The following is a 23,888-nucleotide window of genomic DNA, read 5'->3' as shown; positions in this document are numbered from 1 at the left end:
AGGAGGAGGGGAGGAGAAGGGGGAGGAGGGGAGGAGAAGGAGGGAGAGGAGGGGGGGAGAAAGGAGGAGGGGGAGGAGAAGGAGGAGGAGAGAAAGGAGAAAGAGGGGGAGGAGAAGAAGGAGGGGAGGAGAAGAGGGAGAGAGAGAGGAGAAGGAGGGGGAGAAGAAGGGAGGAGGAGAGAGAGGAAAAAGGGGAGGAGAAGAAGGAGGGGAGGAGAGAAAGGAGAAGGAGGGGAGGAGAAGAGGGAGAGAGAGGAGAAAGAGGGGAGGAGAAGAGAAGGGGAGGAGAAAGGGGAGGAGAGAAGGAGAAAGAGGGGGAGAGAAAGAAGAAGTCAGTCCGGATGGCCGAGCGGTCTAAGGCGCTGCGTTCAGGTCGCAGTCTCCCCTGGAGGCGTGGGTTCGAATCCCACTTCTGACATCCGCAAATCTTGGAGAAGCAGCGTGGCTCAGTGGAAAGAGCACGGGCTTTGGAGTCAGGGCTCATGAGTTCGAATCCCAGCTCTGCCACTTGTCGGCTGTGTGACTGTGGGCAAGTCACTTCACTTCTCTGCGCCTCAGTTCCCTCATCTGTAAAATGGGGATTAAGACTGTGAGCCCCACGTGGGACAACCTGATTCCCCTATGTCTACCCCAGCGCTTAGAACAGTGCTCGGCACATAGTATGCGCTTAACAAATACCAACATTATTATTATTATTAAGAAGGAGGGGAGGGGAAGAGGGAGAGAGAGAAGAAGGAGGGGGAGGAGAAGAAGGAGGTGGGGAGAGAAAGGAGAAGGAGGGGAGGAGAAGAGGGAGAGAGAGGAGAAGGAGGGGGAGAAAAAGAGGGGAGGGGAGAAGAAGAGGAGGAGAGAAAGGAGAAAGGGGGAGGAGAAGAAGGAGAGGAAGGAGAGGGCAGGAGAGAAAGAAGGAGGGGAGGAGAAGAGAAGGGGAGGAGAGAAGGGAGAAAGAGGGGAAAGAGAAGAGGAGGGGAGGGGAAGAGGGGGAGGAGAAGAAGGAGTGAGGAGAAGAAAGGAGAAGAGGGAGGAGAAGAGGGAGAGAGAGGAGAAGGAGGGGGAGAAAAGAGGGGAGGGGGAGAAGAAGAGGGAAGGAGAGAAGGAGAAAGGGGGAGGAGAAGAAGGAGAGGAAAGGAGAAGGAGGGGAGGAGAAGAGAAGGGGAGGAGACAAAGGAGGGGGAGGAGGGAGGAGCGGCGGAAGGCGGAGCAGCGGGGGGGGCGGGGCGAGCCCGGCGGACGGACAGGCGCGGGGTCCAATGGGGCCGGGAGGCCTCCCCCGGGGGGCCAATGGGCGCGGGGGTCCGCGGGCGGGCGGCCGGAGAGGGATAGAAGCCCGCCCCGCCCGCCCCGCCCGCCCTGACACGTAAGTTGTGCGGGCGGCGGTGGGTGCGCTGCGCTGCGGTGCTGTGCTGTGCTGTGCGGTGCGCTGCGGCCCGGCCCGGCCCGCAGGCGCCGAGTGGGTGTGTCGGAGGCCGGGGGGGCCGGGGTCGGGGAGCGAGCCGAGCGGGCCGCCCCGACGCCCGCCGCCCTCCCACCCGGCCCCCATGGCGGCCGCGCCCTGCGCTACGCCTTGTGCGGCGGGCTGCGCCCGGGACCCCGCCCGCCGCTGAGCGGGCCCGGACCTCCCTCCCTCCCTCCCTCCTTCCTTCCCTCCCTCCCTCCTTCCCTCCTTCCCTCCCCTGCCCTCCCCCCCGGGGCGGGCCGAGGCCGGCACTATGGGCAACGGGCTGTGCTCCCGCAAGCAGAAGCGCATCCTGCAGACGCTGCTGCTCCTGAGCGTGGCGCTGGGCTTCGTCTACGGGGCGGCGCTCTACTACGAGCTGCAGACCCAGCTGCGCAGGGCCGAGGCCGTGGCCCTCAAATACCAGCAGCACCAGGAGGCCCTCTCCGCACAGCTGCAAGGTACGGGGCCGGGGGGAAGAAACTGGGCTGGGGGGGCTGGGCAGGGGGCTGGGGGGCGGGGGGGCAGGGGGCGGGCCTGGGGGCAGAGGAAGGGGTTGGGGCCAGGGGTTGGGGGGCAGAAGCTGGGCTGGGGGGCAGGGGCTGGGGGGCAGGGGCTGGGGGGCAGGGGACGGGGGCTGGGGTTGAGGGCAGGGGCTGGGCCTAGAGGCTGGGACTGGGGGCTGGACTTGGGGGCAGGGGCTGGGCCTGGGGGCAGAGGCCGGGGGTTGGGGTTGGGCCTGGGGGCAGAGGCTAGGGACTGGGTCAGGGGCTGGGAGCTGGGACTGGTCCTGAGGGGCAGGAACTGGGGGCTGGGGGCTCCGGGGCCACCAAGCCTCCTTGCAAAAACTTTGACCTCCCACAGGTGTCCCGCTCGAAAGTATTCTCTTCATCCCCCTCTAAAAAGAAAGCTCCTCGCGGGCAGGCACTGCATCCACCTCTCCTCTGTTAGACTCTCCCAAGCGCTTAGCACAGTGTTTTGCACACGGTAACCACTCAGCAAATACCACTGATTGATTGATTTTCCTCTAGAATGGAAGCTTCTTGTGGGCAGGCAGTGTGTCCAGCAACTCTCCTATATTAGACTCTCCCAAGCGCTTAGCACAGTAGTCTGCACACACTAACCGCTCAGCAAATACCACTGATTTATTGATTTCTCTCTAGAATGGAAGCTTCTTGTGGGCAGGCAACATGTGCAGAAACTCCGCTATATTGGACTCTTCCAAGCGCTTAGCGCAGTATTCTGCCCACAGTAACCGCTCAGCAAATACCACTGATTGATTTCCCTCTGTTATTATTATGGTGTTTGTTAAACGCTTACCGTATGCCAAGCAGTGTTCAAAGCTCTGGGGTAGACACGAGTTAAATTGTCCCAGGCGGGGCTCACAGTCTTAATCCCCATTTTCCAGAAGAGGGAACTTGAGCGCAGAGAAGTTAAGTGACTTGCCTAAAGTCACACAGCAGTAAAGTGGTAGAGCAGGGATTAGAACCCACATCCTCTGACTTCCAAGCCCGGGCTCTTTCCGCCTTAAGCCATGCTGCTTCACACTGCTCTAGAATGTAAGCTGCTTGTGGGCAGGGAATGTGTCCAGCAATTCTGCTATATTGGACTTTCCCAAGTGCTTAGCACAGTACTCTGCACACGGTAAGTGCTCAGTAATTACTGTTGATTGATTCCTCTCTAAACTGTAAGCTTGCTATGGGCAGGGAAGGTGTCCGCCAACTCTGTTATACTGGACCCTCCCAATTGCTTAACGCAGTGCTCTGTACATAGTAAGCGCTCAATACATACCACTGATTAACCTCCCTCTAGACTGTAAGCTTGTTGTGGGCAGGGAATGGGTGTATCAGCTCGGTTCTAATGCACTCTCCCCAAGCGTTTAGCGCAGTACTCTGCACACAGTAAGCGCTCAGTAAATACTATTGTTTGAGCTGTTTCCGTCGAGGAGCACATTTGGCTCTCAGAAATCCCCAAATGCTTTAGGGGTGTTCTTGGCAGAGAACACGTTTTATGCAGAGAAGAATAGTCATCCCTGCTTTAAAGTGTTTTGGACCGCACTGGTTGATGTCGCGGGTCATCCGAACTTGGGTCTGTGGAGCATCTTTCTCCAGGGAATCACTGAGTCTCCAAACATTTAGTAGTTGGGTCTGTCTAGAACAGAGAAAAGGGCAAATTATCGGATTAACTTTGTTCCGTGAAGGTAGTAGCTTCAGATCATTCAAATGTGTAATTTTTTGATTTGTAGAGAGTCTATCCGGATGATTCATGGAGCGAGTGAACCAGAAAATGGTCAGATTTCCGATTCACGTTTGTGTGTACGTGTACCTGACTATTGAACGTTCCCAGGCTTTCTGGTTTTAATAGGTTCGGAGTTCTTCCGTGTCAGTCTTTCATTCTCCAAATATCCTGGGGTGCAGAGGCCTCATAACTGGAGTCTGGTTTTAGAGGGTCAAAGGCAAAGCTGAAAAAAGCATTCGGACCTCCCCCGAGCTCAGATCAGTACTTTTCCGTCTTCATCGGGCAGCTTTCCTTAGCCTTGGGAGGTGTCATTTTCAGTTTGCTTTAGCTAGGTCTCCACGGAATCCATATTAAAAGGTTGTTGTGCCCAGCCTGACTCAAATGCAACTGCCAAATTAATAACTAAGCCATGACCCAGTGAACAAACAAAAGGGCAAGTCTTTCTGAGCCTAAGGCCGTTTTGGCTTTCCCTTCCACAGGTTTGGAACTTTGTAGCCTGAAGGATTTTTGTCACCACCGACTTGGGAAATGTGCATTTGCTTTTATCTGTGAATAGCTGTGAATCTTTATACATAGTCTTGGGCAAGTCGGATATAGCCCCGACTGGATAGAGATCTAGGTATAATGGAAGAGGTATCCACTCGAGGGTTGTTTTATAGTAATTCTTTGTATGAGGCTTTCTGTGCCGTGTCCCGGGCCCGAAGAAAACAATCACGTGGAAAGTTTTGATTGGTAAAAGTTAATTCAAGGAGGCTTTACTGTACTGCATAATAGATATATCGATATAGAATGTATAGTACGTTTTTGTTAGTCATTGAACTATTTCAAATTTTGAGTTGTGAATTGTGATTCTGCTAAAGCAGTGTTGCATTTGTAAAAACTGGGGGGAAATGGTGTCTAATACTGAAAACTGTGGAAGAACTGGAATGCCACAATTTTGCTTTTTTAAAAATAAAATGAGTGCAGCTGGTGCTTCTCCATTCTGGCTAAAGCCCTGAAATCACATCTCCTCCAGGACACAAAGGCACAAGAGTGCCCCATACCAACCGTGGCGTTATCGTATCATCTTACTCTATCGCTTGAAGCTCTAATTCGTAGAAACAACCGCTTTTCTTGCCCTCCCCCCCATCTCTGAATTATTTTAGTGACATTCACCCCGCCGAGGACAGGGATCATAGTACTGTGGTACTCTTCCAAAGCGGTATTGGTCAAATACAGCGCTCTGCCCAGAGTGAGTGCTCAGTAAGTGGTATCGATTGAAGTGGCCGAGCCGGAATTAGAAGCTAGGTCTCCTGTTTTCTTGGCCCGAGGCTTTCCACTAGGCAGATCAGCTCATTAGATCTAGCCCTGGGCCATTGAAAAACCTTTGTAAGGAAAACATATTTCCTTCTGTTTTTGTTTTTGTAACTTAGTTTGGCCCTTGAGATGTGTGGAGCTATTATTAGCTGCTCCTTCCACATCCAGTGTGGTGCCAGTGATGAAGTGATTCTCTTGGAAACCTCAATGGTTGTCCTAGAAATTTCTCCCTGGAAAATGATGGGAAAGTCTGAAGTTCGGTGTAGGCCCACTTTGGGAACTTGAAATCTGGCAGCAATGAGATGAGGATGTAGAGATTGACCACCCTTCAGTGAAAGGGCATTTTCAAAGTTCTGCTTTCCCACAGTTTTTTCTCTGTTTTTGTTTTGAAAGCAGAAAAAGAAAAATAGTTTTTCTTAAATTAACTCAAGTGGTTAGAAGGTATCCCTTGTTGCTCTCAGCATGATGTTCAACTGAGCTGTTCAAGTAATTTCTCCTTGTTGGCTGCTGTGGATTTGGAGACTGCAGTATGGCCTAGTGATGGAGCACGGCCCCGGGAGTCAGAAGGACGTGGGCTTGAATTCCAGCTTTGCCACTTGTCTGCTGGGTGACCTTGCACAGATCACTTCACTTTGTGCCTCAGTTACCTCATCCGTCAAATGGGGATTAAGAATGGGGGACAGGAACTGCGTCGAACCCTATTTGCTTGTATCGATCCCAACGCTTAATACACTGACTGGCACATAGGAAGTGCTTAAATGCCGCTATCGTCATTATTAATAAAGTGAATTTTTACCCCATTGCTCCTCTTTTCCATTTATTTTTGTTTAGGTGATCTGATGTTTAGATTTATTTCTAAGTCTGGGAAGAGGAAAACGTATTGACTCCGGATCAATTTGAAATTTTCAAATCAGGAGAGAATTTAAATTTCAGCTTTAATTGTTCCCCCCCCCGCCTTATTGCTCATGACTTTTGGACCTGCGACAGTTGTCACAGTATGAATATGAAAATACTTGATGGCTAAAACTCTTCAGTTTTTCCTCCATAATCTTTCACAGATTCACTTCTTCCTTTCTACCCAAACACCCACCACGCTGGTTCAGTTCTTGTCGTGTCACACTGAGACGATCAGGCTCCTTGTCAGTCTCCTCCCTGGTCTCCTTCCTCAGTTTACACTAACAATAATAATAATAATTAGGGTACTTGTGAAGCCCTTACTCTGTGCCCAGCACTGTTCTATGTGCTATGGTAGATACAAGTTAATCAATTGGGCACAGTCCCTGTCCCTCATGGGACTCACACTCTTAATCCCCTTTTTACAGTTGAGATGACTCAGGCACAGAGAAGTGAAGTGACGTGCCCAAGGTTACACAGCAGACAGGTGGCGGATCCAGGATCAGAACCTAGGACCTTCTGACTCCCAGGCCCGTGCTCTAAGCAACTAAGCCACGTTGCTTCCCACTACATTCTGCTGCACAAAAATCTTGCTAAAGCATCACTTGGAACACATCTAGACTCCTCAAGAACCTCCAGTGGCTATTCTCTCTCTCCATATCGATCAGAAACTTCTTACCATTGACTTCCAAAGAGAAACCACGTGGCCTAGTGGAAATAGCACGGGCCTGGGAATCGGGGGACCTGGGTTCTTAAATTGGCTACTCCACTTATCTCTTGTGTGACTTTGCTCAGGTAACTTCTTTGTGCCTCAGTTCCCTCATCTACAAAATGGGGATTCAGCACTTAAACTGCGGGACCCATTTATCTTCTATCTGCCTCAGCATTTACTACAGTACTCGGCATATAGTAAGCACTTAAAGACAAACATTACTGTTCATATTATTATTATTATTGTTAATAATAATAGTTGTTCAAACATCTGCCACCAACTTTGAGAAGCAGCGTGGCCTAGTGAAAAGAGCGTGGACCTGGGAGGCAGAGGTCTTGGGTTCTAATTCAGCCTCTGCCACATACCTGCTGTGTGACTTTGGGTAAATTCATTTAACTTCTTTGTATCTCAGTTCCCTCATCTATCTGCAGAATGGGGACTCAGTGCCTGCTCTCCCTCCTGTTTAGACTGTGAGCCCGGTGTGGGACTTGGATATTTTGTATGTATTCCGTGCACCGTATAGGGCTTGGCACATAGGAAACATTTGAACGAATGCCAAAATTATTATTATTATCTTAATCCCAGATTCCACAGTTCCCTTCTTCCAAGGTTACATTCTAGCTGTGTCCTGCTTAATTCAGTGTCTGAGTCCTGTTCACACTATTGCCCTGCTCAAGAACTCTCTCCCATAAGATCTGCCAGACTTCCCCAGCTTCCCACTTTTCAAAGCCCTCCTAAAACTCCAACGTGAGGCGGAAGGGAGGGGGAGCTGAGGCAAAGGCACAGTGCTTTACGCACATTAGGAGCTCAATAAAAGTTGTTAATCTTAAACGGGGAGCCCTCAAGGTCAGCAGGGGCACAGCCACGATCGGGGGCATTTGGCAGGTCTGACCGCGATGGGGAGGAGGACAACATTCATTCATTCAATCTACTCTGAAAGGCCTTTTCTAATCATTGCACAATGCCTCAGACATGTAAACCAGTACCACCCAAGTGCGTACATCAGTCATATTTATCAAAGTGCTTATTGTGTGCAGAGCATTGTATTAAACGCTGGGGAAAGTACGAGTTGGTAGATGCGTTCCCCGAACACAAGGAGCTGTATTTCATTCTTCTGCTCAGCACCACTATATGATTTTACTTATCTATCCAATTAGGGGTGAATAAAGGGAGGAAGTCATGGTGACACAAAAAGGAATGGGAGAAGCAGCGTGGCTCAGTGGAAAGAGCTCGGGCTTAGAGTCAGAGGTCATGGGTTCAAATCCCCGCTCAGCCACTTGTCAGCTGTGTGACTTTGGGCAAGTCACTTAACTTCTCTGTGCCTCAGTTACACCTTCTGTAAAATGGAGATTAAGACTGTGAGCCCCTTGTGGGACAACCTGATCACCTTGTATCCTCCCCAGTGCTTAAAACAGTGCTTTGCACATAATAAGCACTTAATAAATGCCATTATTATTTATTTGGCTATTTCCATCTGATGCAGTTAATCTACTACTTCCCCTTATGTCCTTGTTTTTCCTCCCCCTCCCACTCTTTCTAAAACATTTTTCCCTATCTTCCTACCCCATAAGATTTGGGTTTGTAGTGTGCAGTGATATTACTTCTGTTGAACTCTCCCAATTGCCATTCTTTATTTTTCTTTTTTTTTAAAGTATATAAGCATTTGCTATGTGCCAGACACTGTACTGTGCTGTTGGACACAGTCTATGTCCTGCATGGTGTTCACAGCTTTAATCTCTATTTTTCACAGAACATAACTGAGGCACAGGGAAGTTAAGTGACTTGCCCAAGGTCACACAGCAGACAGGTGGCAGAACCGGGATTAGGACCTGTGACCTTCTGACTCCCAGGCTCGTGCTCGATCCACTACACCATGCTAGAATGGTGGGATCACTAAAGTTTTGAGGAAGGAGTTGGAAAAGTCGGGTGTATTTGCTATAGGTGGTGACATGCAGGAGAAGTACTGTGGCTGGGCAGCGAGAGGACAGAGTCAGAGCAGGTGAAGATGAATTTCGGTTAGACAAAGTTGCCCTGGAGCCTGGGTTTCTGCCCATAGCACGCAACGGTCTAAGCAGAGGAGCAGAAGAACTGGATTGGAGTGGAGACAACACTGGGAATGGTAGAGCACGTGGGACAGCGGAAGGAGGGAGTTGAGTTTGGAGGAGAGGATGATGTTAAAGGCATGGATTTGTGCTTTGGGAGAGAAGTTGGGGGAGGGAATTTAAATCGGGCATTTTGGTCTGGGAAATGTGGAGGAGGTCAAGAGATTGGAGATTTCTGTTGGGGGAGAGGACAGTTTTGGGGGGAGGAGTTGAGAAAAAAGACAGCTAAGGCGGGTGATGGCCAGAGATTGGAATAAATTAATGATTTATCACTGGTGAGGTTTAGAGAATTTGCAGTCATCAGTGATTTGAGGTGATGAAATCAAGTTTGTGTCCAAGCTGGGGAGTGGGTGAAATGAGGTGGGAATAAAAGGTCACTGGAGTGGAAGAGTGAGGAGAAAGCGGTAAGGGATATCCACATAGAGAGGCAGCCTGGCTTAGTGGCTAGAGCACACTATCCTGGGAGTTAGAAGGTCACGGGTTCTAATCCTGGTCCCTCCACTTGTCTGCTGTGTGACCTTGAGCAAGTCACTTCACTTCTCAGGGCCTGAGTTACCTCATCTGTAAAACGGGGATTGCGACTGTGAGCCCCACGTGGGACAGGGACTATGTCCAGCCCGATTTGCTCGTATCCACCCCAGCGCTTAGTACCATGCCTGGCGCATAGTAAGCGTTTAACAAAGGCCACAATTATTATTATTAATTTCATTTTAAATTCCCAAGGATTAATGTAGGGATGGAGGAGAGAAGGAAGGTGAGGGACATCAAAATTAAGGGGGAAAAGTAGACAGTGACAACTAGTAATGGTTATTCATTCATTCAGTAGTATTTATTGAGCACTTACTATGTGCAGAGCACTGTACTAAGCTCTTGGAATGTACAATTCAGCAACAGATAGAGACAGTCCCTGCCCATTGATGGGCTTACAGTCTAATCGGGGGGGTTATGGGTCTCATAATCAATCAATTGTATTTATTGACCACTTACTGTGTGCAGAGCATTGTTCTAAGTGATTGGGGAGTACAGTACAAGAGGTTAGATCTGTTCCCTGCCCACAACGAGCTTACACGCTAGAGGGGGAGACAGACATTAATATAAATAATTTCTGGATCTGTACATAAGTGCTGTGGGACTGAGGGAGGGGTGAATAAAGGGAGGAAGTCAGAGTGACACAAAAAGGAATGGAAAAAGAGGCAGTGAGGGCTTAGTCAGGGAAGACTTCTTGGAGGAGATGTGTTTTCCATAAGGCTTTGAGCTTGTGGGGGCTTTGCAGTTAATAAACCTTCGAAAGAAAAAGCAAGAGGAACAGATAGGGTGGGATTGTGCTCAAGTAGCATGGGAAGAAGGAGGGCAAGAAGCAGGTGGATACCTCCCAGTGAATCTTGGGGCGCGGGAGCAGATGCCTTCAAGAGAGACTGTTAGCACTTAATAGATACTACCGATTGATCGATCGATTGTGATCGGGGTTTTAGTGTGATGGCAAGAGGAGCAATGAATGGGTTGGAAACAGGCCGAGGCTGAAGGGGATTCTGCCCACGATGGGACGGGTGTTCTACAGGCTGCACTGGGCTAGGATAAGGAGAGAGGAGGCCTTCATTCATTCAATAGTATTTATATATTAGTATATTTAGTATTTATTTACAGAACATTGTACTAAGCACTTGGAAAGTACAATTCGGCAACAGTTAGACAATCCCTGCCCAGTGACGGGCTCACGGTCTAATCAGGGGATGGGGTTGGGTGGGTGTGAGCTGATGGGGTGTGAGCCTTGGATCCGGGGAGTTTGGGCCTATGATGTAGAGAAGCAGCGTGGCTCAGTGGAAAGAGCATGGGCTTAGGAGTCAGAGGTCATGGGTTCTAATCCCAGCTCCGCCACCTGTCAGCTGTGTGACTTTGACAAGTCACTTTAATAATGTTGGTATCTGTTAAGTGCTTACTATGTGTAGAGCACTGTTCTAGCGCTGGGGGAGACACAGGGTAATCAGGTTGTCCCACATGAGGCTCACAGTCTTAATCCCCATTTTACAGATGAGGTAACTGAGGCACAGAGAAATTAAGTGACTTGCCCACAGTCACACAGCTGACAAGTGGCAGAGTGGGGATATGAACCCCTGACCTCTAGCTCCCGAGCTTTTTCCACTGAGCCACGCTGCTTTACTTCTTGGTGCCTCAGTTACCTCATCTGTAAAATAGCAATTAAGACCGTGAGCCTCACGTGGGACAACCTGATTACCCTGTACCTACCCCAACGCTTAGAACAGTGCTCAGCATATAGTAACTGCTTAACAAATGCCAACATTGAGTAGGCACTGTTTAATAATAATAATAACACTCTTATAGTATACTCTCCCAAGTGCTTAGTATGGTAAGGTAAGCACTGATTGATTGAAAGAAGGACCGGAATGGGGTGTGATTACAAGATGGCATGTAAGAGATCAAATCTTAGACCCAGAACCGTGTGACTCCACACATCTATTTGTGAGGCATTTCAGATTGTTGTGAAAGTACACTTCCGCCAGCAGTGTCAATTCTTCTGCACTTCCTGAGTGTCTAGTCCAGTGCACTGCACCAAGGGGAAGTTCAATAAGTGTTAGCACTGCCAATACTGCTAGTGTTTGTCTATCAACCTTCGTATGACGCAAACACTCCTCACTCTTGGCTTCAGAGCTCTCCGTCACCTCGCCCCCTCCTACCTCACCTCCCTTCTCTCTTTCTACTGCCCACCCCACACGCTCTGCTCCTCTGCCACTGACCTCCTCACGGTCCCTCATTTTCACCCGTCCCGCCGTCGACCCCTGGCCCACGTCCTACCGCCATCCTGGAACGCCCTCCCTCCTCACCTCCGCCAGACTAACTCTTTTCCCCTCTTCAAATCCCTACTGAGAGCTCACCTCCTCCAGGAAGCCTTCCCAGACTGAACCCCTCCTTTTCCCTCTGCTCTTCCTCCCCTCCCCATTCCCCCATTCCCTCCCTTTGCTCCCCCTTTCCCTCCCCACAGTACTTATGTATATTTGTATATATTTATTACTTTATTTTATTATTGATGTGTATGTATCTAATTCTGTTTATCTATTTTGATGCTACTGATGCCTGTCTACTTGTTTTGTCTGTCTCCCCCTTCTAAATTGTGAGCCCGTTGTTGGGTAGGGATTGTCACTATCTGTTGCCGAATTGTACTTTCCCAGCGCTTAGTACAGTGCTCTGCACACAGTAAGTGCTCAATAAATACGACGAATGAATGAATGCTACCAATCCGGCCACCCCCGGTAATGGAATTTAGTCTGTGTTTATATAAGAAGCTCTCTAGGCCATGAATGATTTGTTACCTTTGTCAATCAAACGGTGATATTTATGGAGCACTTCCTGGGGGCAGAGCACTGTTCTGAGCGCTTGGAAGAGAATAATATAATAAAGTTGGTAGACACGATCCCCGCTTCCAAGAAGCGAACTGCTTAGCGGAGGAATTTATAGTCGTCGTCCTCACACTTCCTTTGAAGACTACCTGAATGACCTGTGCTTTAACATCAGATCTTCCCTTTTGCCTTTTTCTCTCTGCCAAATGGTCAAGGCCTCCACACAGACAAATATTTGCCGTGCCAGTTTGCGGGGACTAGGAGAAATGGCCCGGTTTTTGCTTGGGTTCAGAGTTCCACTGCCAAAACCGGGTTCATTTGTTCCATCATTTAAGTGTTTACTGTGTGCAGAGCACTGTACTAAGCACTTGGGATAGTACAATACAGCAATAAACAGTTACGTACCCTACCCCAAACGAGCTCACAACCTAGGTGGGGGGAGAATAGACATCACTACAAATAAATAAAATTACAAAACAAAAGTACCTAACTGCCGTGGGGTGGGGGGGGTGGGGGGGCAGGGAATAGCAAAGGGAGCAAGTCAGAGCAAGGCAGAAGGGAGTGGGAGATGAGGAAAAGTGGGGCTTCATCTTGGAAGGCCTCCTGGAGGAGATGTGCCTTCAGTAAGGCTTTGAAGATGGGGGGAGAATCATTTTCTGTCTGATTTGAGGAGGAAGGGTGTTCCAGGCCAGAGGCTGGACGTGGGCCAGGGTTTGGAAGTGAGACAGGCGAGATCGAGGAACAGTGAGAAAGTTAGCACTAGTGGAGCTAAGTATGCGGGCTGGGTTTTAGAAGGAGAGAAGCGAGGAGAGATAGGAGGGGACAAGGTGATGGACTGCTATAAAGCCAATGGTGAGGAATTTTTGTTTGATACAGAGGTGGCTAGGCAATCCCAGGAGATTTTTGAGGAGGGGGGTGACATGTCCTGAACGTTTTTGTAGAAGGATGATCCGTGTAGAGGCGTGAAGTGTGGACTGGAGTGGGGAGAGACAGGAGGTTGGGAGGTCAGCAACGAGGCTGATGCAGTAATCTAGACGGGGTAGAATGAATAACGTGGTAGTTCGGATGGAGAGGACAGGGAGGATTTTAGCAGTGTTGTGAAGGTTCAGTTCCCTGACTCCACACCAACATGCTGGCTTCCCCATCGGGCTCCTACTGCCCGAGAGGGAGAGCAGATTAAAAGAGGGGTGGAGGGGGAATACAAGGAGGTGCTGCCGGGATTTAGGGGCAGCGATCTCCATTTAGAAAACACCTAAGTGGATTTAGGGACCCAACACTAGCTCACACTGCTAGCATCCGGCCCCATCCAGGATGGCATGGCATGTCAACCTCTGGCACACGAGTTGGAGTTGGTCAGTGACTGTAACAATCTAAGTCTGTTGCAGGTTTGGCACCAAGGACCCCGGAAGGGCCTTGGGATCCACTAGTGGCCCAGAGAATCTGGTTCTACAAACCCAGCCTCCGGGATCTATTTTTTTTATTTTTTATTTTTTATTTTTATTTTTTCCTGAGATTTAATTAAAAATCATAGCGGTTGGTTACGTGAGACCCGTCTTGAATAATAATAATAATGTTGGTATTTGTTAAGCGCTTACTATGTACAGAGCACTGTTCTAAGCGCTGGGGTAAACACAGGGGAATCAGGTTGTCCCACGTGGGGCTCACAGTCTTAATCCCATTTTACAGATGAGGGAACTGAGGCACAGAGAAATTAAGTGACTTGCCCACAGTCACACAGCTGACAAGTGGCAGAGCTGGGATTCGAACTCATGAGCCCTGACTCCAAAGCCCGTGCTCTTTCCACTGCGCCACACTGCTTCTTGAAGGCTTTGGGTGAAAAGTTCTGTGAAATTTACTTTTGTAACTTTGCCACTCAAAAGTGAACTTGATTTTATATGGTGTACACCCCCCACCCCCGGTGCACAAATGTGTATGTTTAGGTGGGAAACATTTCTTTCCCTGAACTCCAACCAATTGTTACTTTAATACTTTATAATATTATTGTTGGAAAAATGCTATCTCTTCTAGTAGGATTTGTTGGTAAGGCTTTGGTCTCCTTCAGACTGTCAGGATACAGTAAATTGCAAGATCATCCAAGCCATTTCAGCAAAATGTAACAAATTTCCTAGGAGCTTGGGTAACAGAGAGGAAAGTAGAATATATTGGGTGTCTAAAGAAGTACATGCAGTGTTTATTATTTTCCTTCTCTTGGAGAAGACTTTTTTCTCCTGTCTCGTGATCATTGGTTTAAAATAGTTCCATTTATTTTAAAGGACTCTTACTGCACTGGTTGGAACGTATGTTGAAAGCCTCATCGTGAATCATCTTGTGAATATACCTTCAACTGTTGTAAACAGTGATTTCATTCAATTGTGGAGAGCTTATTTGAGCTTGACTCAGAGCTTAAATTCCACCACTCAGGGTGGAACTTTATCCCTAAAATTAGATATACCAATTTCAGCATGTAATGTTGGTTTACTGTGAGATGAAAGAAATGCCTTCTAATTTTGAATCCCCTACACTAGCTCTCACTAGAAAAGAGTCTTTGTTGAAGCACTTGTATCCATTGTCTCTAGACTCTCCCTTGGCCAATTCGCACTTCACTCTGCTGTCCTATTCATTTTTCTAAAATTACATTCAGCTTACAACTGCCCACTTCTCCAGCCTTCAGTGATCATCCCAGTTCTCTCCCCATCTAGCAGAAACTACTCATCATTGGTTTTAAAGGATTTGTCAGCTCTCTCTCTACCCATCATCCATCTTTACCCACTACATCTCAGCTAGTATCTTCATTCCTCGGAAGTGTCCCCCCCCCCCCCCATTGCCCTTCATTCATTCATTCTTTCAATAGTATTGAGCGCTTACTGTGTGCAGAGCACTGTACTGAGCGCTTGGAATGTACACTTCGGCAACAGATAGAGACAATCCCTGCCCAATAATGGGCTCACAGCCCTTCCTCTGATCTCATACACTCATCCTTTCTGCTGCCAGGAACATGCGTTTCCAATCTGCCAGACCACAGCTCTCCTCATCTTAAATAGCAATGATAATTGTGGTATTTAGTGCTTATTATGGTGCCAAACACTGTACCTAGTGCTGGGGTAGATGTTACAATCAAGTTGGACACACAGTCCCCGTCTCACATCTGGCCCACAGTATAAGCATGAGAGGCAACGTGGTTTAGTGGAAAGAGCCTGGGCTTGGGAGTCCGAGGTGGTGGGTTCTAATCCGGCTCCACCACTTGTCAGCTGTAAGACTTGGGGCAAGTCACTTAACTTCCCTGTGCCTCAGTTCCCTCATCTGTAAAATGGGGATTAAGATTGTGAGCCTCACGTGGGGCAACCTGTTAACTTTGAATCTATCCCAGCGCTTAGAACAGTGCTTGGCACATAGTAAGTGCTTAACACATACCATCATCATCATCATAAGTAGGAAGGAGTCCAAGTATCGAATCGCCATTTTACACATGAGGAAACCGAGGACCCGAGGAGTTATGACGTGCCCAAGATCACACAGAAGGCGAGTGGAAGAGCCAGGATTAGAACCCAGGTCCTTCCGACTCCCAGGCCCCTGCTCTTTCCACAAAGCCAAGCTGCTTCTAAAAGATCTCCTGAAAAACCATCTCCTCCAGCAGCTTTCCGAGTTGAAGACCCCTCTTCCCCAGCGTCACATCCATTCAACAGTGTCCTTAGCACTTTTATTTATTCACCTACTGATTGCACAGATTTTTTTTTTATGGCGGATTTAAGCTTACACTTATGAGGAAGGATAACGGAATGGATTGTGCATGTTTCCGCCTCATTAGATTGGGAAATGCTCGAGGCCAGGGATCCTGTTTACTTATTCTCGTTGAAACACTCACAAGTGCCTCATACAGGAAGCATTTAATACATGCCATTGAACGATTGCAGAAGCAGCGTGGCTCAGCGGAAAGAGCCCGGGTTTGGGAGTCAGAGGTCACGGGTTCTAATCCGGGCTCCGCCGATGGTCAGCTGTGTGACTTTGGGCCAGTCACTTCACTGCTCTCTGCCTCAGTTACCTCATCTGAAAAATGGGGATTAAAGCTCTGAGCCCCACGTGGGACAACTTGATCACCTTGTATCCCTCCCCGGCGCTTAGAACAGTGCTTTGCACATAGTAAGTGCTTAACAGATACCATCATCATAATTACAGTGCTTTGCCGAGTACAGTGCTCGACGCATAGTTGGTGCTCGTGAAGCCCTACTGACGTGGTGATCGTCTCTTTCGTGACACTGCACTGAGATCCATAAATTGGAATCGCAGCATCAGATTCGCAGAATTGTAGCTGCTTAGACTGTGAGCCTGATATTGGGCAGGAATTGCCTCTATCTGTTGCTGAATTGTACATTCCAAACGCTTAGTACAGTGCTCTGCACATAGTAAGCGCTCAATAAATACTATTGAATGAATGAAAACGATACACGTAAAGTAGAAAATGATGATGGTGTGTCTTCCTTTTAGGGAGCCTTTTTTGTTGGTCTCAGATGACTTGTGGTGAATGCCGGTTGCCAAGTGAACCGTGGCCCAAGGTGAAACGGATCCTTTGCTTAGCTTTGGGTCTGTGAGTCCTTCTGCACTACTGATGCTGGGTTTTTTCTAGTTATGCAGAATTTCAGGGTCAGTACAAGTTACTTCTTTTTCTTTCTCATCAAATCCAAACTCCTCACAGTTGACTTAAAGGATGGGAAGATTTGATGCAGAGCCTTAAATAGTGGCTCACTTATCAATCAGTCAGTGCTACTTAGTGATCATTTACTGCGTGGTGAGCACTGTACTTGGTGTTTGGTTTAGGGCTGTTACCTAGATCTCACTCCCTTAGACTGTAAGCCCGTCAAACGGCAGGGACTGTCTCTATCTGTTGCCGACTTGTTCATTCCAAGCGCTTAGTACAGTGCTCTGCACATAGTAAGTGCTCAATAAATACTATTGAATGAATAAAATCCATTGCTTATGTCATTGTCCTGATTTTCCTGGCCCGGAAACCTCACCCTGATCACCAAATCTAGTTATGCAAATCTAGTTATGAGAAGCAGCGTGGCTCAGTGGAAAGAGCACGGGCTTGGAAGTCAGAGGCCATGGGTTCGAATCCCTGCTCTGCCATTTGTCAGCTGTGTGACTTTGGGCAAGTCACTTAACTTCTCTGTGCCTCACTTACCTCATCTGTAAAATGGGGATGAAGACTGTGAGCCCTACGTGGGACAACTTGATTACCCTGTATCTCCCCTAGCGCTTAGAACAGCGCTCTGCACATAGTAAGCGCTTAACAAATACCAACATTATTATTAAATCTGAGAGATCACCGCTCTCCCCATCTTCAGAGACCGCTTAAAATCCCATTTCCTTCAGGAAGCCTTTCCTGAATAATTTACCACATGCAAGTTGCATTGTATTGTACTCTCCGAAGCGCTTAATACAGTACTTTGCCTGTAGTAAGCGCTCAATAAATATGATCGAATGAATGAGTTCACTAAGGAGCCACCCTTCCATGTGTTTTATTCTTATCCCTAGTGATTGTGTGGGGGGAGGGGGCACTCACACATGTACTCAGGTATGCCTTTTTTTTTTAATTTTCATTTTTACATTCAGTAATTCTCTTCATGGTGATCTTCTTGAAGTACTTCCTATTATATCTTCCTTCTCGTTATATTTGTTATATATTCGTTATATTTGTAATTCTTTTTTAAAATGCCAATTACATCCTTGTACACACAGTCTTTATAAATAGTTTTTTTGTCAGCCATTCTTCCCTTTTAAAGTCTACATTCCTTGAGGACCAGGAGCATAAATGCATGCTGCTTTGGTTGTATTTGTCCAAGTGCTTATTTTGGTTTTTTTGAGCACAGGAAATACCGCTGTATGATCGAAACTCAAATGCTTCAGCAGTACATTTTTCAGTTTGCTTAAGGTTAAATAAGGAAATTAGGAGTTATTTCTAAATAATTCTCCTGCATGATATTTGTTGTCATTTACATCATCCACACACATTTGAGTAACTGACTATGAGTTTATTTAGAAATATCTGACTAGGTTCACCTTTCTGTGTGTAAAATGGCAGAAGTTGTTTCAGGGTGGAGCCATATTAGCTGTGAGATTCCTGGCACGTCTCAATAGGTTGTCCTGAGAAGCTGCCAGGAAGTCAGAAGGAGGCTTGGTTTTGAACAATAGTTATTTGGAATTGGAATATGCAGTTTATGTGAATACTTCTAGCTTGGTGATTGGCAGGAAGTTACAGTCTACTGACTATTCCGCCCTGGAGAGTAGATGAAGACTGAAGGAGGTTTCTACTTTAGGGAGTTTGCTTTCTGGACTGTGTCATTGGGTCTATCGGAGGCTGGCTGGCCTGGAACTCTGCTCTAGGCCCTCTTGCCTCCCTTTTTTTTTCTTGTTTTAATGGTATTTAAGTGGTTAATTTGTGCCAGGCACTGTACTAAGCACTGGGATAGATCCAAGTTAATCAGGTTGGACAGTCCCTGTCCCATATAGGACTCATAATCTTAAAATAGGGACATTTTACAGATGAGATATAATAATAATGAATAATGTTGGTATTTGTTAAGCACTTACTATATGCAGAGCCCTGTTCTAACCGCTGGGGTAGATACAGGGTAATCACGTTGTCTCACGCGAGTCTCACAGTCTTAATCCCCATTTTTACAGATGAGGTGAGGCACAGAGAAGTGTGAAGTGACTTGCCCACAATCTCACAGCTGACATCTGAGGAACTGAGAAGTTGTGTCTTGCCCAAGGTCACACAGTAGACAAGTGGTGGAGCCAGGATTAGAACCCAGGTTCTACTGACTCTCAGGCCTTGCTCTATCCACTAAGGCTGTTCTCTTTTCTACTGCCTCCTTGACTGGGCTCCCGTGGCCTAGTAGATCCCGGGCCTCGGAGTCAGAGGATGGGCACTCTAATCCTGGCCCTGCCACTTGCCTGCTTTAGGACTTTGGGCAAGTCACTTAACTTTCCTGGGCCTCAGCTTCCTCATTTATCAAATGGAAATTCAAGGTCGCTTCTTCTCCCTCCTACTGAGTCTGTGAGCCCCATGTAAGACAGGGACTCTGTCCAACCTGATTGTTTTATATCCACACTAGTGCTTAGTACAGTGTGTGGCACATGGTAAGTACTTACATTAGTGCTGTCATTATGATCATTACCACTCTCCTGTTACCTATAATAATCATCATGACGATATTTAAGTGCTCACTATGTGCCAAGCACTGTTCTAAGCGCTGAGGTAGATATGAGGTAATCCGGTTGTCCCACATGGGGATCACAGTCTTAATCCCCATTTGACAGATGAGATAATTGAGGCACAGAGAAGTTAAGCGACTTGTCTCAAGTCACACAGCTAAGTGGCAGAGTCAGGTTTAGAACCCACGACCTGTGACTCCCAAGCCCGTGTTCTTGCCACTAAACCCGGCTGCTGCTTTATCCTATACCTATCCTCCTCCAGGTCGCTATCCTATCTCCGTCCCCACCATATAGGCAGCAGAATCTACTGTCTCCTTAGCTGTGCACTGGCATAATTATCTCTCCCACCCCTGGCATGAAACATTTACTTTACTCTGTCAGTGCAGAAAAGACTGTAATGTCCTCTAGGGTCACATGGGCTGTCGAAGCGGCCTGGAATGGAAGGACTTGTGACTGTGGGCAAGTCACTTAACTTCTCTGTGCCTCAGTTACCTCATCTGCAAAATGGGGATTAAGACTGTGAGCCCCACGTGGGACAACCTGATTACCCTGTGTCTACCCCAGTGCTTAGAACAGTGCTCTGCACATAGTAAGCGCTTAACAAATACCAATATTATTATTATTATTATTACTCTAAGCCCTCACTTGCAGGTAAGGTGTACATGTTGTTTCTCAGAAACCCCGGGATTCAGCATTGGAAATGGAGCCTGGAAGGTATTATGTTCTCCTGGGAGAGATTGTCCTGGAATTTTCATCCTGTTTCTCCTTCAGAAACTTGGCGTTTCCCACTTCCCAACTCTTCTTCACATCTCGGGAACAGCCACAAGTTATGTTTTTAATTTAGAATTTAACTGAATCTATTTCATTTCACGTACAGTCTTTGGCCTCCCTTGTTGGCGTACTTTCTCCCCTGTGTGATAAATTCTAATCTTTCACGAAGACCAGCTGTCAGCTGATGCTGGAAGAAGGCAGTATCACAGTCCTCTTAGCTGGCTGATAAGATATTTGACTGGTCAGTAACTTGCTACATTTTGACTCCCAATATTTGTAAAGATTAATTACCCATATGGTGTTAAACACCGAGCTGAGAGCTGGCACAATTGAACGCTGCCCTCCCTCTACACTGCAATCTTGTCGTGGGTGGGGGACGTATCTACCAACTCTGTGATGTTGTACTCCCCCAAGCGCTTAGTACAGTGCTCTGCACACGGTACGTGCTCAATAAATATGATTGACTGATCCTGTAGGCTGAATTGGGCGCATAAACTGACACGGATTGTCGGATGTGCCTTTAGGTGAAAATGAAGAGTGCCGTGAATCTGAGTAAGGTATTTTCTACTCTTTTCGGCAAAGGAAAGTATCTGCGCCTATTTAGTTTTATCACATTGTAGGGCATCAAACATGCCTTAAAAATATGTCTCCAGGCAATTTACAGTTCCAGGAAGATGTCCAAATTATTACTCAGGACTATTAGAATTTAAGGAAAAATGTTACATGTCTCTGCAAGTCAGTGGCACCTCTTTGTTTACTTAATGGTTTATCCACTTATTTTTGTCATTCTTCTCTCTTCTTGTGCTCTTGTTATCTCTAGAGTATAAACTTGTTGTGGACAGGGAAATGTGTGCTAACTCTGTTGTAGTCTCCCTAGCTCTTAGTGCAGTGCTTTGCACATGATCTACTGTTTTATTGGCCAGTTTTTCTCCCTGCCTTCCCTCACTAGATTGTAAACCTTTTAAAGAAAGGGATTAGTTCTTTCATATGTTCTCCAAGCATTCATATTGTGCTCTACATGTACAAGCTAATTATGTAGTGTGTGTTCCACACACTCAAATATTGCTGATAATGAGGTAGCAGATTAATGTATTATGAACTAATGTTGAGTTCTGAACGGCTCCATGAGCAGTAATATTCCCACAGAGTAAATGATTCTGCCTGCCTCATTCCCGTTAACCTGTGTTTGGGTCCTCGTGTTAAGTTGAAAGCACGGCATTGAATGACCTTCTGCACAAGTGGATAAACTATGATAGTTTGACTCACATTCTTTATGCCATATGTGTTAAGCTCTATCCTGCTTTCTGAAAAATGGCTAATCGAGGTCAAGGCCTATACATTTTTGATTAAAGCAACTTCTCGGAGTGTAAACTCTTAAAGGGTAGATGGTCTGTGTTCTTTTTGGCTCTTATTCCTGTAACTATTTACTGACTAGTGTAGAATAGTCTTTTTCAGACTAGGAATAATGACTCATCTCAGAGCTATGATGAATTATGTACTGAGAGAGATTTTTGGCCCTGTGCTGTATTAGAAAGCTTACTGCCACTGCCTCCAGGGAGAGAAAACCTTCCCCAGGAGCCACCTGCAGTCCCCAGAGAAGCGACCAGGCAGCGCAGCAGAAAGGGGACTTTTCTTGCTTAGATGGAGTCTTTGGAATCTTCCATTGAGCCTTGTGAGGAAATACCTTGGCCTAATTCATTCAATAGTATTTATTGAGCGCTTACTATGTGCAGAGCACTGTACTAAGCGCTTGGGATGAACAAGTTGGCAACAGATAGAGACAGTCCCTGCCGTTTGACGGGCTTACAGTCTAATCGGGGGAGACGGACAGACGAGAACAATGGCAATAAATAGAGTCGAGGGGAAGAACATCTCGTAAAAACAATGGCGACTAAATAGAATCGAGGCGATGTACAATTCATTAACAAAATAAATAGGGTAACGAAAATATATACAGTTGAGCGGACGAGTACAGTGCTGTGGGGATGGGAAGGGATAGGTGGAGGAGCAGAGGGAAAAGGGGAAAAATAGGGTTAAGCTGAGGAGAGGTAAAGGGGGGTGGTAGAGAGAGTAGAGGGAGAAGAGGAGCTCAGTCTGGGAACGCCTCTTGGAGGAGGTGAGTTTTAAGTAGGGTTTTGAAGAGGGGAAGAGAATCAGTTTGGCGGAGGTGAGGAGGGAGGGCGTTCCAGGACCGCGGGAGGACGTGACCCAGGGGTCGACGGCGGGATAGGCGAGACCGAGGGACGGTGAGGAGGTGGGCGGCGGAGGAGCGGAGCGTGCGGGGTGGGCGGTAGAAAGAGAGAAGGGAGGAGAGGTAGGAAGGGGCAAGGGGATGGAGAGCCTCGAAGCCTAGAGTGAGGAGTTTTTGTTTGGAGCGGAGGTCGATAGGCAACCACTGGAGTTGTTTAAGAAGGGGAGTGACATGCCCAGATCGTTTCTGCAGGAAGATGAGCCGGGCAGCGGAGTGAAGAATAGACCGGAGCGGGGCGAGAGAGGAGAAAGGGAGGTCAGAGAGAAGGCTGACACAGTAGTCTAGCCGGGATATAACGAGAGCCCGTAATAGTAAGGTAGCCGTCTGGGTGGAGAGGAAAGGGTGGATCTTGGCGATACTGTAGAGGTGAAACCGGCAGGTCTCGGTAATGGATAGGATGTGTGGGGTGAACGAGAGAGACGAGTCAAGGATGACACCGAGATCGCGGGCCCGAGAGACGGGAAGGACGGTCGTGCCATCCACGGTGATAGAGAAGTCTGGGAGAGGCCCGGGTTTGGGAGGGAAGATGAGGAGCTCAGTCTCGCTCATGTTGAGTTTTAGGTGGTGGGCCGACATCCAGGTGGAGACGTCCCGGAGGCGGGAGGAGATGCGAGCCAGAAGGGAGGGGGAGAGGACAGGGGAGGAGATGTAGATCCGCGTGTCATCTGCGTAGAGATGGTAGTCAAAGCCGTGAGAGTGAATGAGTTCACCGAGGGAGTGAGTGTAAATGGAGAACAGAAGAGGGCCAAGAACTGACCCTTGAGGAACTCCAACAGTTAAAGGATGGGAGGGGGAGGAGGCTCCAGCGAAGGAGACGGAGAATGACCGGCCAGAGAGGTAAGAGGAGAACCAGGAGAGGACGGAGTCCATGAAGCCAAGGTGAGATAAGGTATGGAGGAGGAGGGGTTGGTCGACAGTGTCAAAGGCAGCAGAGAGGTCAAGGAGGATCAGAATGGAGTAGGAGCCATTGGATTTGGCAAGAAGGAGGTCACGGGTGACCTTAGAGAGAGCAGTCTCGGTAGAGTGGAGGGGACGGAAGCCAGATTGGAGGTGGTCTAGGCGAGAATGGGAGTTAAGGAATTCTAAGCATCGATTGTTTGGATAGAACATGTGCCTTGGAGTCAGAAGGAACTGGGTTCTAATCCTGGCTCTGCAACGTCACTGTTGTGTGATTTGGGGCAAGTAAGTTCACTTCTCTGTGCCTCCATTACCTCATCTGTAAAATGGTACTAAGAGTACGAGCTCCATGTAGGAGATGGACTGAGTCCAACCTGATTTCCTTGAATCTACTTGTGCACTTAGAACAGTGCCTGGCACTTACACAACACTTAACAAATGCCATAAACAAAGAAAAAAGGAAGCTGATTAAGGCCATTTTAGTTTCTCCTAGCAAGGATTATGGTATCGCAATGCTGCTTGTTCCCATCTCCTTTGGTTGCATAGACTTAATGTGGCTTAGTGAAAGGGGCGGCCTTTTCCTTAGGATCGGGAAATGAGTTACCGTTATTCTTATCAGCTTTTAGTTTTCTTTAGAATTAACAGATAAGGTACTCGGATAACTTGAAGAATGAAGCAGTGGTAACTTTTTGAGAAATATGCAGTATTTAGTATACAATTCTTAGAC

The 23,888-nt window shown here is 47.6% G+C and overlaps 1 protein-coding gene and 1 non-coding gene across 7 annotated transcripts in view; both read left to right on the top strand.

Moving 5' to 3' along the window:
• The first annotated feature begins 335 nt into the window (after nt 1-335).
• TRNAL-CAG lies at nt 336-418 on the top strand. Its single transcript has one exon. It is a non-coding gene; the product is annotated as a tRNA-Leu (tRNA).
• A 1,235-nt stretch (nt 419-1,653) lies between these two features.
• Nucleotides 1,654-23,888, top strand: part of GOLIM4 (golgi integral membrane protein 4) — a 102,565-nt gene continuing 80,330 nt past the window's right edge. For 5 of the 6 annotated variants that reach the window (XM_029075900.2, XM_029075886.2, XM_029075881.2 and 2 more), the window contains exon 1: nt 1,655-1,896. In XM_029075900.2, coding sequence (XP_028931733.1) covers nt 1,710-1,896 — 187 coding nt within the window. In that variant the 5' untranslated portion in view covers nt 1,655-1,709. Of the gene's footprint in view, nt 1,897-23,888 lie in introns of all 6 variants that reach the window. The other variant, XM_029075893.2, reaches the window with a different exon arrangement.

The sequence above is a fragment of the Ornithorhynchus anatinus genome, chromosome 1, assembly GCF_004115215.2.
Source record: "Ornithorhynchus anatinus isolate Pmale09 chromosome 1, mOrnAna1.pri.v4, whole genome shotgun sequence".
NCBI classification, from domain to species: Eukaryota; Metazoa; Chordata; class Mammalia; order Monotremata; family Ornithorhynchidae; genus Ornithorhynchus; species Ornithorhynchus anatinus.
The sequence above is the reverse complement of the archived record's forward strand: the minus strand, read 5'-3'. Positions and strand labels throughout refer to the sequence as shown.